This window comes from Fulmarus glacialis, unplaced genomic scaffold (assembly GCF_000690835.1).
Source record: "Fulmarus glacialis isolate BGI_N327 unplaced genomic scaffold, ASM69083v1 scaffold7417, whole genome shotgun sequence".
NCBI lineage: Eukaryota > Metazoa > Chordata > Aves > Procellariiformes > Procellariidae > Fulmarus > Fulmarus glacialis.
The window spans coordinates 75271-89811 of NW_009225020.1; the positions used below are offsets into that span (position 1 = coordinate 75271).

At 38.3% G+C, this 14541-nt stretch overlaps 1 protein-coding gene across 5 annotated transcripts in view; it reads left to right on the forward strand.

Moving 5' to 3' along the window:
• MEF2A (myocyte enhancer factor 2A) overlaps positions 1-13538 on the forward strand; it is a 53511-nt gene extending 39973 nt beyond the window's left edge. For 4 of the 5 annotated variants that reach the window (XM_009582335.1, XM_009582331.1, XM_009582333.1 and 1 more), the window contains 4 exons: positions 98-288; positions 5638-5764; positions 11038-11164; positions 11678-13538. In XM_009582335.1, coding sequence (XP_009580630.1) covers positions 98-288; positions 5638-5764; positions 11038-11164; positions 11678-12023 — 791 coding nt within the window. In that variant the 3' untranslated portion in view covers positions 12024-13538. Of the gene's footprint in view, positions 1-97; positions 289-1953; positions 1978-5637; positions 5765-11037; positions 11165-11677 lie in introns of all 5 variants that reach the window. The other variant, XM_009582332.1, reaches the window with a different exon arrangement.
• The last annotated feature ends 1003 nt before the right edge of the window (positions 13539-14541 follow it).

The following is a 14541-nucleotide window of genomic DNA, read 5'->3' on the forward strand; positions in this document are numbered from 1 at the left end:
TTACAAAAGAAATATTTTGTAATTTGTATATGCGCACCAAAATTTTGTGTTGCTACTTCTCTTCAGTCTTACGGTATATTTGTTTTTCCTCTTTCAGGAAATGGGTTTGTGAATTCTCGAGCTTCACCAAGTCTACTTGGAACTACTGGTGGTGGCAATGGCTTAGGCAAAGTCATGCCTACAAAGTCTCCACCTCCACCTGGAGGAGGTAATCTTGGAATGAACAATCGCAAACCCGACCTCCGTGTTGTCATCCCACCCTCCAGCAAGGGTATGATGCCACCATTGGTAAGTTAAAACATTTGTTCTATGACTGGCTTTGTAAAAATGAAGTGTTCTGTCCACGTGCACAGGGAGAAACTATCTTGTCTGCTTGCCATGGGTTACATTAATAGAAAGGTGTTTGTATTCTGAAATTCCACTAATGAAAATCTAAGTTATAAGTTGTTACCTTGGGAGAAGTTACATTTGTAAGGAATTTTTTTTTTAAAGTGTAAAATAGCAGTCTGACCTAAGTGCGGTTAAGAGTGCAATCCTAGAGACATAGATTGGGATTTTGTTGTTTTTATATGACATCTCACTGACTTGGTACCGAGAAATTTGTTGGTTTGGAGGATGTGGGTTTTAAAAAGGGCTGTGCATTATTCTGTGGAGGAATGGCTGATCTTATTGGTGATGTGAACTGTATTAACATGCCCTAAAGCACACTTTGTACCTGTTTTTCCTGGGTCGTAATGGTTGTGGGATGTAAAATGTAGCTTCAGTGGTAATGATGGTCTGAGAGAAATGCTTGTTTGATGTGGTGCGCTGGATTGCAACCTTGTGCGTCCTGTGGTGGATGTCATGTCTGCAATGAAGGCATAAAAGAGTAATGAGGATCAGGCTCAGTCCCTATTTGTGTACTTTTCAATACTACTGTGCAGTTTGGCATGTTGGTAGTAATGTTTGTTCAGCCTAGATTTGGAATAGCACACAAGTTTCGTGTCAGGCATGAAGCAACCACAGCATTGAGACCAGAACAGGTCTTTCAGGAAGAGTTACTCTATTTTTCCTTTAATTTGGTTGGCCAGATCCTTTGGTCTTAGTCTTTCACTGTCATGTAGAAATTTTAAACATCTATGTGTACGTTTTCTGTTTTCTGTGTATGGAAGAATGAACCATAACCAGGAGGTGCAGGATATAAACAATACGAGTACTCTCTGTATAATTCTTACTTGTTTTTAAGATACCACAAGTGCTTACATTTGTTACTGGTATTCATGATGAATAATACAATATTAATCCAATAACAAAAGCTATAATTATCCTCAGAGTAATGATTCTTGAAGTTGTAGGTTTTTCTAGCAATACTGAAGTGTAGAAGACATAGGAAATACACTGGCTGATTATTAAAGTGAAAATTACACTTTTAAATTAATTAGAAATAGATACAAGAAGAGGATCTTGTTAATGCAGTTGTTCTAATGTTAGTAGTGTACAGAACCTATTTACTGTTGTGTTAAGAACAACATAATATTCAATTTGGGTTTTGTCTGTCTTTTTGAGGAAATTGGAAAGAGATTTCAGAGTAGAGATGCTGGGATGGTATGATAGTTTATGTGAAAAATATTTTGTTACTGAGCGGCATGTTTGTTGGATCAGTCCAGCTAGAAACTGGTGTGCTCCATATCTACATGGGTCATTAACGTGTAGCTGTGTCCTTGTTTTTACTAAGCTCTTTCTGCACTAATTTTGCCAGGGCGTGTGTTCTTTCAGTACAGTATTTTTTAATTGACCTGAATTACGTAAAGTATTATACCTCCTAGTAGTAGTATTTACAGAATCAGGTGGCAAATTCACATTATTAATTAAAATAAATAAAAATCCTGAAGCACAAACGTGACTTTTTCTTTCATTTTTGAAAGCAATGCTATTTTTAGTAACTGTGTTATCCCTCTTGTTTGCTGAGTACAGTCGGAGGAGGATGAATTGGAGTTGGTGAGTTTGGGCTACTGTTTGATGAGAGAGAGCAAGATGCTGAAAATGTCTTTTACTACAGTTTTTTAACTGTAGTTTCATTACATATTTTAAATAATTCCAGTGTTCCCTTGGTAGCACACAAAAATACATTTGTTTTATCAAACTCAAAACCTGACCAATTCAAGTTAAAAACACATCCAAAGTCTAGTGCTTTCCATTTGTAAACTTCTAATTTTTTTCCTGAAAATATTTCTGTTTTTCTTGGAGGGAACATTGGAAAAGAGCCTTACAGAGTAACTGTCCATGTGTATAGGATATTTACTGTCTTTTATGTAAAATATAAGTAACCACTTATCATCCCCTAAATTATTGGAATATTTTTAGAAAGTGGCTTCACTCATGAAGTTGTTCGGATTGTAACACAAGCCCTGTATTACTTCTCTTATTTTCAAGGAGATTACATCATTGCTGGTGAGGTCACCTTTTTGGAGTTTAGAATTATTTCATCGTGCATGAGATTATCAAACCACAGGGGTGTTCCCTGTTTACCAAAAGGAATAGAGAATTGCAAATGAATAATTCTACCTTTTTCCAGTGGAAAGATATTCTGCTTTTGAAAGGAGACTCTTGGGATTTGTGTTTTCTCTATTTTTTCCAAAAGGTTTTAACATTTGGCATTCTGTCTGGAAAATAACGTAAGGCTAAAATAATTTGTAGCTTATTTTTAGAGCAATTTGCAAATTGTTTAGCTGCTGTAGCACAAACCATGCAGAAGATGCTGCATCAGTATTCAATTGTAAAGATACACAAAGAAGTCTGCCTATTATGTACCTTGATTTGTTTTTGAACATGGACCTGTTGCTAATATGAGGCTCTAATTGCATGAAAGCATGGGAAAAGTAGTGATTTAGATAAATTTCTTGATGAATGCATGCTGTTGGTTGATTTTTTTTTTTTTTTTTTTAACCTTAAACATGAGCAATAGATTTACAAAAGTAAGTAAGGGAAAATGATTTTTGAAAGTCAGTATTTAAGTTTTTAAGGTTTATTGGAATGACTTGCAGTTACAAACAGCTGCCATGCATGTTCTTCTCACCTTCATAGAGGAGTGTCTGGTTTCCAGTGCAAGAAATAGAGCTTTAATTCAATGTAAAAACACTTAATCAAAATAGCATTGCAATTGGAATTATGCAAAAGCACTTGACTTAAGATATTCCTACCTGCTAAAAATTGCTATGCTCTTTGCAGTGTGAAATAGTGCGACTTGCTGAGGGCGGGTTGGGTTATGGATACTGTGTGGAGCGTGGGCCCTCTAGTGGTTTTAAAAACTGGGCTCATCTGTTAGGGGAAGAAAGCTCACACAAAGAAAATGTAGTAGTGTCTTCCTCAAATGTGGTAAAAGAAATATGAAGTACACCTGCAGTGTTACATCTCTTACTATGCTAATTTCTGATGCTAATTCCAGAAAGCAGTTCCAAATCATGTCTGTGAATATTCATTCTGTATGGTTGGAACTGAGCAGTGAATATGAAAAACAGATAGGAATGGTAGCATAGTGTGAAATAAAATTAATTTTTAGTTAAAAAAAAAAATTTAAAAATCCCTGAAAGTTGTCATGAATCTTTGGCTGAATCTCCAAGTACAACAAATATTAGACACATCTAAATATTTCTTAGTGTCTTTGTATGGCTGAGTGTTCAGGAATTATATTCATAAATAAATTACCTCAGAAAACCACCTTTATTAGCCACTCAAAAAAAAAAAAAAAAAAAAATCCCCTGGGGAAATCCTTTGGTCTGGATTGTTTCCCAGTATACTCCTCTAACTTTTCCATTTTACAGTAATCCTAACTTTATAGGCTGCCATCCAAGAAAGCTTTGGAAAAAGGTCAATTCCTGACAGACACAAAAATCTGCTCTAATAACGTATCTTTATGCCAGATAAACTTGGTCTAGTGGAGATTTTCAGAAGTACGTAAGTGATTTAAAGGGATAAATTACACAGAAAATCAGTGGGACTTTCTCTGTGACTTAGGGCTTTGAAATCTGGGAGCTCTGGAGCAGCGTGGGTACATCTGCTGCACAAATGCCAGAGAGCCTCCAAATTCTTACAAGGCTCAAAGGTGGGCTTTCGACAGCAGCCAGACAAAACAGAGATCAGAAGCTCGTGGCCAGTAGAAGATTATAGCTAATTTTAATATGGTAGCTGTGGTATACTTTTTTCTTTAAATTGGAAAGATACAAGCCAAGGATTGATAGCCCTCAATTCATCTTCGCAAGTTTAAGCTTAAAATTGAATAAAGCCATGTTTCTGTACCTGCTCATTCCATTATTATAAAGGGAATCATGCATTTTTAATACTGCTCACTCTCTCAAGGTCAGAGTGGAGAAAAATTAAGTTCTGCAATTACTGAAATAGTTGTATACCTGTCCAAAATAAGGAAAAAGTAGTAGTAGCTTCAATCTTTTAAAGCTAGGAAATGGAACTCTACCAAAGAGATGAAAAACTTCGACTGTTGTAGCAAATATTTTTTCAGAGGTAGAGGGAGGCTTGCTTTAAAAACATATTTTCAGCAGTTAGAAATCCAGCTCCCTTAATCGGGAATGGTTCTGTAAGAATGTAGAAATACAGGGTGTAGAGACTTCTACTACTTCTAGTATTTCTAAGACTTCTGTAGGTAAAACCAAGTATCTGTTGTTTAAAAATAAAAAAATGTAGCATTTCCTGTTCTTCACAGTATCTGGCATGGCTAAATGGTGTTGAACTACGTATTTTGAAGAAAGATTTGAAGTTGCTACATGAAGAAGAGTACGTTCTGTGACAGAGCAGCTTTGCTGTCTGGTGGTATTCACCACAGTGTTTAATACAAGGGTTTCTAAACAGCAAATTTGGTTAAAGAGCTTAATTTGTGATATGTTTGCTACAGATGTTCATTCCGGTATATGGGAAAGAAAGTCTCTTATTAAAGAGCCACATTGTGCCTCAGATAATCTGAGACAATCTGGTTTAGCTATTTTTCCTGTCAAAAAGCACAGTTGCTCTGTGTGAACTCAAGTGTCATTTGCTTTAAAACATATCTGCATTATAACAAGTACTCTCTCAGTTTCTCAGGAACCATGGGAACAGCAAGATTATTTTATCACTGAAGTCTTATCAACACAAATTTAGAAGATTTCTGTGTTCCTTTCAGGACAGGTGTAGTCAGCACACTGTCAAAACTGGCAACTAAAATTTTGGAAATTGGATAAACAGCTGGGAAGTGGGAGACTCTTTTCTGGTGGAACTGCACCTCACCATCTGCACTAAAACCTCTTTAAAAAATAAAGACTAAAAACTCTTAAATCACTTAAGAACTTCTGAGAATTGTTGTGTATATCCCTATGAATTTGCATTTATTTTTATGTCCTACAACTCTAACGCTATTGAAATCTGCATGCATGGGAAGTGGACCAGTGAGTCTTAATTAATTTTTCATTTCAGTTTGCCAAGATAATTTTGGTTGTCTTGAAATGTTTTGGCTTGTTTAGAAAATCTATCCTGACAAAAAGGATGTATTCGTAACTAAAAAATAAAGCAAAGAAACACGTTTTAATTGAATGCTATTTTTATATTAGCACTTGATTTTCCATTGTTCTAACTGATATCACAAGACATGTTGTTATTTTTAATCATTTATAGAATACCCAAAGGATAAGTAGTTCTCAGTCTACACAGCCTCTTGCTACCCCTGTGGTGTCCGTGACAACTCCAAGCTTGCCTCCACAGGGATTGGTGTATTCGGCCATGCCTACTGCCTACAACACTGGTAAGCATTGTTTTTAGTAAGTGGCTTGATTTGTCAGATGTACAAGGCTTTTGTGATTCATAAGCCCAGAAAATTTGCATTTCTGTGACACTTCACTTTATTTTTCTGTTCAGTTCAAATGAAGGCTCTTACTCATCAAGAATGAGCTTTTAGCTTGTAAAATGTGTAAATGTTGAGACATCAGGAAGAAGCTTTCAGTCAGTCAGGTTGCACACAGCTGAATACAGAGAGACACACAATAAAATGCATTGCTTATAGCAGTAGTATTCAAGCTTTCCATTTGAGAACTGAAATGCCTCACGTTGTCCCTTGCGTTCTGCTCTGCCCAGTTCCAGCAGCAGGAGGGAATCGGATTCTATTGGGGCTTTCAATTTACAAAAAAGCCCAGATAAGGCCTTCTCCTCTTCAGTAGTTTTATTGAGAGTGAGGTGGGGACTCACGGGAAGGCGTCGTCAGCATTTCACCACTGCGAGTCTCTATTACTTGAAGGACCTTGAAACTGCTTTTTATCCAAAATGAGTGTAATGCAAGGAATTGGTAATACGAGTGATAATTAGTATGCTGGTTTGGAAAGTAGTTCGTAATGTGGTGCCTACTACTTTGTCTCAGTACCAACAGAGGTAATTTTGACTTCAATCTCAAGGTTCTCTGTTTGTTACAGACCCTGTATATAATCAGTAAAGGAATTTTTGTAATCATTTCCTTGAAAGGCTGCAGCCTTGACGGCGTCAGGTTGATTACCATTGATCTGTGATGCATAGTTTAATTTTCAGATGCAGAGAAACTACATTGCAGATAAGTGTCAATGAATTTTGTAAGTCAGAGTTAAATAGCTATTGGTTAAAACTAAAAAGGAAAACAAAGGAAATAATTCCCCAGTTCGCTGTTCTTTTTAGATGAAGTCTAGTTAAGACATTCAAATATAAGTGCTATAATTTGTTAAAACAGGAATTTCTGAACTGGGGACCACTGTGTTGGCAATGTTTGTCTTATTTGGTAGACTCAAATTCTAAAAAAACCCAAACATCTTGCTTCTCTCTTCTGCAATGATAGCTTTTAGAAACTGAGCTACACTAGAGAGCTTCCCTTTATAGCTGATCAGCTCTGGCTCTCTGGCTGGACAGAAGGGCTTGAGAGTATTGTTTTCTTCTTTCTATGAATCTAGGAAGATCCACGTCCCCAGTAGCATCTCTTCCCTCAACCTGTATCGTCTTTGGCTGTACATAAGTAGCTGGCAGGCATGAGATGCTCAGGAAGCTGGGAGGCAGTGGAGGGCATACTAGGAAAGAATAAATCGCTTTTCCTTAAGGAGCCACTGTATTGGGTTTACGTGGCAAGGCTTTGGTAGTGGTGGGGGTGAAGGGGCACAAGGACACACGTGTGCTGCAGGGGATGCTTCTCTAAGAATACGTCAGGAGCTGCCCCAGTGTCAGACAAAGCATGTTTCAGCCGGCTCCAAAATGTACCTGCTGCTGCCCGAAGCTGAGCCCATCAGCAATGCTGGTGGCACCTCTGTGATAATATATTTAAGAAAGGGTAAAATGCTGTGCTGGTCTATTGACAGTGACCTAATGTTCTTACTCTTGTGCAAAGGTCAGGACAAATCCAAAAAAACCTTCCAGGTTTGTAGAAAATGGCTAAAACCTGAGTGATACAGAGGTTTTGTAATTTTCTATGTTTTCTGCAAGGAGGGGAGCCATCAAGAATATATAATGTTAGAAGATGGAATAGATAAAGTAGCCACCTATTCATAATAATTTTCACCACAAAGAAGATGCAATTTTATACATTTTCTCCACTTTTTTTTAGCTTTGAAAGTCTTCACTACAGATTTTAGTTTAGACTTGTAGCCAGCCAAACAACTCATATGTTTTGGTATCTTTCTGTATTAATGTGCTCATTAACTGACGTTTACTGCCCCTCAGCCACTTTCTGCATTGGTTTGCCTCAGAGGCACTGCCCCCAAGCAGTGCACGGCATGCATGAGGTTTGCATTTTGAGAGGGACTGTTTAGTCATCAGCAACAGTAAATATTTATACTGCGGTAGCACCCAACTAAATTGTTGAACATTTATGCAAATAATTGCTACCCTGAGGGGGTTAAAGTCTAAAGAAATGAACGAAGGAGAAGATGGGGTTGCAGTAACAGTATAATGAGCAGAGTGAAGAATTGTACTTGGTGACTTGTTCTGTATTATAAGCTTAAGTACGAATTTGCTGGACATACAGATCTTGGTTTCATGCTTGCCACAAAGATTGTTTATATATTGCATTTAATGGCTGTTTGAAGTAAACAAATAGTTCTGGTCCCTGCTCAGAAGACCCATGTTGAGTTTTACCTGTCGCCTAACAAATCCCTTCATTCTCTCGTGCAGTCTGACATTGTTTCGGGAGGCAGTGTTGTGTGTGTCCCTCATCCAGAATAACCTATAAGCTGATGGCTAAAAGAGGCTTTTTTGGGTGAGAGGGACTGTAGTCTGAATTTCAGGAAGCAGCAAAGACAATTGAAACTGGTGTCCTACGCAATGGACAAGTGCTGTTTTCACTGGGATATGATTTTAAAACCCAGTCCATTTCCTTTGATAATGCAATAATTTGTGAAAAGCTTTTAGACTTTAGTGTTTTTCAGACACTTTAAAATTGTTTCTATTAGATTGAGCCTTTCAGGGGATTTGCAAAAAGAAATTTGATGTTGAAACCAAATTGTCATCTGGGTATTCTCAGGGTAGTCACCACTTACGTAGCAATTTCAGTTTTGCCGTTCAAGGACTAAGATAAAATTTAGATACCTATATTGTTTTTCTGGAACAATAGGGTTTTTTTTCAAGGGCTGGAAAGGATAGATTCAGCTCTTAGATCCTTAATTAAAATGTTGGATATAAGTTTTGCACAAATATACTATTCTATATAATTTGTTTTGCTGGAGAAGTGTTCTTTCTGCAGATTGCTGGAGGAAGGGCCAGAAGGAACTGAGTTACTCGTTTTAAAACAATCTAGGCATTTTAAAAAAATATTCAAAAACCACAGAGATCAGTTAAATAGTAACTTACACTTGACAGAGCATATCTAGCCATAAATTACATTACTGGCTTTAGGTCAGTTATTTTGCAAAGGCACAAACCTCAAAGGTATCTTGTTGTTAGGGTTACAGCAGTAATGGTTTCTGTCACGCAATCTTTTGTCTGAACGACTTTTCCATCTTGCACCAAGCCACTTATGTATAGAAATTGGTGTCCTGCTTTTACTGCTAGCAGATATATCATCATTTAGGGAAATGGTAATGCAGCTAATTGTGTAGTGGCATATGTATTCTTTGGAAAAGTATCTCCTCAAACCCCTGTCGTCAGACACGTTCTGTCTAAAGTACCAGAAGTTAATTGTCCATTATCATAAAAGCTGTAATTGCAAAGAAAAAATACATGGAAACTGAATTCCTATAAACATTTTCTTCAGGTCTTACAGAAATCCCATTGGCACACAATAGCATATCCATCTCAAGTGTTTACATTTACTACACTTGCATGTTGCCATAGGTCTGGCTGCTTTGAAGGTTGAGTGCATGTCCTAGTCATTGGAGGGTTGGATTTTTTTGTTTGTTTTTATTTTAGTCTTACAAAAGCGCTTTGGATGGATCAGCTTGGGCAAAATCTTTCTGAATCTGTGCAGAAATACTTGTGGGGGTTTTTCAGAGTTCCAATAAAAACGTCAACTGAGAAGAAATGAAACAAAAAGGCAGCTTAAGTAGCTTCACTTGCTGGGGTGCAGCTGGGCTTCCCAAGGACTTCAGGTAGATTCTTGCAGTGACGCATATGCGTCTCTGAAAAGGACAATACCCTGCTGGGCTCTCCTTCCTTTGTAGGCTGTTAAAAGGGAAACCTAGAAGTTGTCCACAGCAAACAAGTTGGTGGATGGGAATCGGGAAGTTGTTCAAGAGAGCTTATCTCAAGAGAGATAAATCTTAGTGGCGGTGTCATTTTAGGACAATACTAAAAAAACCCCAAAATCCCCAGAAAACAAAACGAAAAAAGCTAAAACCAAACACAGAACAAAACACAAACCCTACTTAAGCAGAATTTTTGGTTCATCTGCTGGCAGTATAAAGTAAGTTTTTGCTAGCATTTTGCCTCATTCTCAAGAGACTAGGAATTATTTTAAAGAAGCTATATTACAAAGTAATTAAAAACAGAGAAGTATTTGCGGCTTTGTTTTAAAACCTGAAAGAAAAGCATAAGTGATAAAGTGAAAATAACTTCCCCTGTGTGAATGAAGTGAGAACTGTCTAAGCATTATAGCTGAGCCAAAACTAACAGCCAGTCTCACTGACTGTTGATTAGGAATATATTGTATTTCCTATTATCCATTTAAGTTGTATTTCTAAATAATTACAATTTTTTGTTCTAAACAAAGAGGTTTCTTTTGTTTATTTGATACAGAGATGACATTTTAATCAGACATAAAGTAGCGAGTGAAGCTATTGTGGGGAGAGGGAGAATGTGATGCGTTACAGTAGGACTGCGCAAAGGGAGCGGACAGAGGGGTCGCTGAGGCTCCCAGCTGCAGTCACTTGGGTCACTCCATCCCTCAGGCGTCCAGCCCCAGCCCTGCCTGTGCCTCCCCACCCAGCCCGCAGCTGCACGAGCACCGGTCCCCGCCTTTCGAGGGTCCCTTTGCCTGCCCTGGCAGCCAGGCAGGTAGCAGCCAGCGCTGTTCCGCTGGTTGGTTTTGGCTATAGGTGGTAGCACTATGGACTGCTTTGTAACGTGAGCCGGCCAAATGGTCTCTGCATCTCACCTGACTAGCTGCTGCCTCCCATCAGTGCAAGAAACTCCATTCCTTTCTAATAACTTGTATTGATTCTTCCCTTTTTGTTTCATTTTGAAATTTCCATGCAGACTAAAATCTTCAAAAATGCAAATACTTTTCTTGCTGCAAGATGCACATATATATATAAAAATGCATAAATATGTTGTACCTGTGGGTTTAGAAGAAGCTATATGAGACAGCAACATGTAGGAATTGAAAGCAGAATACAAAAAAATTGTCATTGGGGGTTTATTTCCTGTTAAGCTCCTTGTGAAGCTAGGAGGACTGCTCCCAGACTTCAAAGCTTTCATGTTTGGACTCCTTTGGGTCACTTGCCTTTATTTGTTTTGGGCAGAAAGCCTTTATGTTTATGTGTGTGCATATCACATATTCTCACTTTTTTTTTATGTATATATAAAAAACCCCAAATCTATAAACTACTTTGTTGTTTATTTGTTTTTCCCTCTTAGATTACTCCTTGACTAGTGCAGACCTGTCTGCCTTGCAGGGATTTAACTCCCCAGGAATGCTGTCTTTAGGGCAGGTATCTGCCTGGCAACAGCACCATCTCGGTCCAGCAGCCCTCAGCTCTCTTGTGTAAGTACATCTGGTAGCGTTACTGTCCTGCGCCCGGTCGGGAACTTCTGCCGCTCCAAGCTGAATAATCTGCACTGGGGAATGTTTAGCACAAGACCGTTTTAATTTCTTGTCTGCTGGTGATGGGCATTGCCTTCCACGTGTGCTCCTCGGCTGCAAAAGCATTTGTGTTTCATGTTGTTTGTCCCTTTTTTTTTTTCAGTTAGTTCAGTGCTCAAGCTGACAAGCTGTGTCCCTGCAGGCCCAGCCTCTTACAAAGGAGTCACCTGCATGATGAACTTAAATGTTTGGAAATATTTCTGTTTGTTTTTAACTTCTATAAATGCATTCAGACCCTTAATTAATGCTTTTTTCCAACTTTGTTTCTTCACTCCAGTAAGTTGCATTTATTTGCGTGCTCATTTTGAGGGTGTTGAACCACAAGACCACACCATCGCACAGAGACGTGAATTGTCACTTTCTTTTCCTTTTTCGTGTTTTCTTATTTCTGCCTTTTGGTTTTCTTTTTCCCAGTACTGGCAGCCAGCTATCTCAGGGTTCAAATTTATCCATTAATACCAACCAAAACATCAACATAAAATCTGAACCAATTTCACCTCCCCGGGACCGTGTAACTCCCTCTGGGTTCCCGCAGCAGCAGCCACAACCACAGCAGCAGCAGCAGCAGCAGTCGCGGCAGGAGATGGGTCGCTCTCCTGTTGACAGTCTCAGCAGCTCCAGCAGCTCCTACGATGGCAGCGATCGGGAAGACCCGAGAAGCGATTTCCATTCGCCTGTCGTGCTGGGGAGGCCACCGAATTCTGAAGATAGAGAGAGTCCATCGGTAAAACGAATGAGGATGGACACATGGGTGACATAAACTTGCAGTGTTGCCTCTTCAGTTTTGTGTTCTCAGAATGAACTGTCCTGACATATCTAAATTTATAAATAAGGACATGAAATAAGTATATTTATATGTATATACATACATGCATATATATATCTTCACATGCATATATATGTGCTAGTGTGTGTAGCATACACAAAATCATCAGGCACTTATGACAAACTTCTTGTATAGCTGCAGATGTCCCATGGTAAAATGTAACAGAACAATCCTATAGGTATTGATCTAGTCTGGCACTTACCTGGACTTGTTGTTTTAATAATATAACCTGTTTTGCAAAGAAACATTGTACCCGCATTATAATCCTACCACACTAGATTGCAGAAACCAAGAGGGCTCGCCTGTAGTAATGTCCCTGTGTGTTTTATTCAAGCTGTATGGTTACTCGTAGTTAAGAAATAATGCTTTGTAGCAGCAGAGCAGTAGAAAAGCAGGAAGAAGAAAGCAATACTGTACATAAAATGACCTTTATATTACCCAACCTGGCATGGGTCTCTATTGCAGAGGGTGCATGGAGAAGGGCTGATGCTATAAGAAATAAAAAAACAAAAACCCTGTTTTGCACGTGCAAAAAAAATAGTGTATTGGGTCAAAGAAGTGATTTTTTTAATGAGTGAAAGAGAGACATAGAGAACTCGCATGAAATATTCAGAAGATATTAGCCTAGAAAATAGAACGTTAACAAAATAAAATTAATATATTAAGTTATAATTGGAATATGTTTGACAAATTTGTTTTTACGTTCATACCTTTGAAAAAATATAGAAACGGATTTTAGCTCATGTATATTTTATATTAAAGAAAACAATACCCTAATGAATTGAAGACTATATATAAAGTTATATACAGTACTTTTGAACACATTCTGCTATGAATTATTTATATAAGCCAAAGCTGTATGTTGTAGCTTTTTTGTAGAGTATAGTTTTATCTTATTTTGACTTTCTAGTTTTTGCTTTCAAAGATGAAAAGGAAAAACTTGCAGGCGGAACCTTGGGGGAAAAATAAGCCATGAACACTTATATGTAAATTTAAATTTGAGCCAAACTCTTTGTGTATATAGCATCCTAAATATATTATCACCTTTGGTGTAAGTACCTATGTATTGTACGTTCACCAGATTAAAAAGTATATTTTTGTGGATTGACGCCAACTTGAAAAAAGGCGAGGTCCTTATTAAGTAGAGTATTCACTGTTTAATATTTACTATTTTGTTAAATATACTGTACTTTCTTTGGATTTTAATTATTATTAATATTATTATCCAGATTTTTCAGAGGGTGTATAAAGGGGTTGTCCCCCTCACTGGTGGTGAATGTGTGCCGTTAAATTGTAATCTCTGTGCTGTATGGTTAAGCTTCATTATACATTTTATATATATGTATATAAATAGCAAAGTGGCAAAAAAAAAAATCCGGTGTTAAGTTCATCCTGCATAAATATAAAAAAATCTGTTACAACACATTTTAAGGCATCATTTAAAACTGCCTCTTCTGAGGAGGGGGGAAAAAAAAAAACAGTGGAAAAACTTGACCTAATTTCTCATGATAGGGAAATAACACATATCAGATGAGCACAAAAGGTTTTTTAAGTTGGTAAGTGGTTTGGGATAAAGCCTCAGCCTCAGAAATAAATTTGCTGTTCCCCTTTGCTGCTTCCATGAAATAGAGCGAGGAGACCGGAGGCCCGTCGTGTCCCGACGGCTGGCAGGGAGAGGTTTTGTTTCGTGCTTGGATTCGGTAGCTTGATCGTACTTGCACAACCTGGCTGTGTCGTGACAGGGACAGCAAGGGCAGTGTTGTCTCTCCCGATAACTTCTAGGCCCTGCCCCGACCAGTCTGTCGGAGGGGGGTAGAGGCGCCGGCTTTGAGCAGCAAAACGTCTCAGGAGCCGAAAGCTGGGTGTAGGGGCTGGTACCAGCCTGGCTTGGTGGAGCCGGTTTCGCGTTGTCGAAACCTGATCTCTCTCCAGGTCCTTGCTGTGCACCTCCTCTCTGCATGTGGGAAGTGTTCGTTTGTGCTGGGAACCCAATTAATAGATACAAATAAATCTTCCTGCTGGTAGTTCTAGTTCTGGGGAAGAAACTAGAGTGCTGTTTTGTTGTCCAAACTCCTTTAAAGTTATCCCTGATATTTATTAACTTTTTGCTTGGGCTTTAATTTTTCTTTTTTGTCATTTAAAAAATCACTTACTTGATCCTGTAACTAAGAAGTGTGAAAAATGGAAATCCAAGGGGGACAGCGATCTCCTCGGCTGCTTGCTTTAATGTGTGATTGAAGAACAAAGTCAGTACATACAGCTTCCAAAACGGATCTCTTGTTGTCATGGTAACTTTAAAAAATGTACAGGTTTCCATTCGTTTCAGCCACTTTCCTTTGGCAATTACTCTATTTATTGGCGTAGAGGAAAATGAGACCTATTCTAATGGCAACTCTGTTTCCAAAGTGACTGAATTCACTTACCACTTCAGAGAACCTTTTAATGCTCTGAG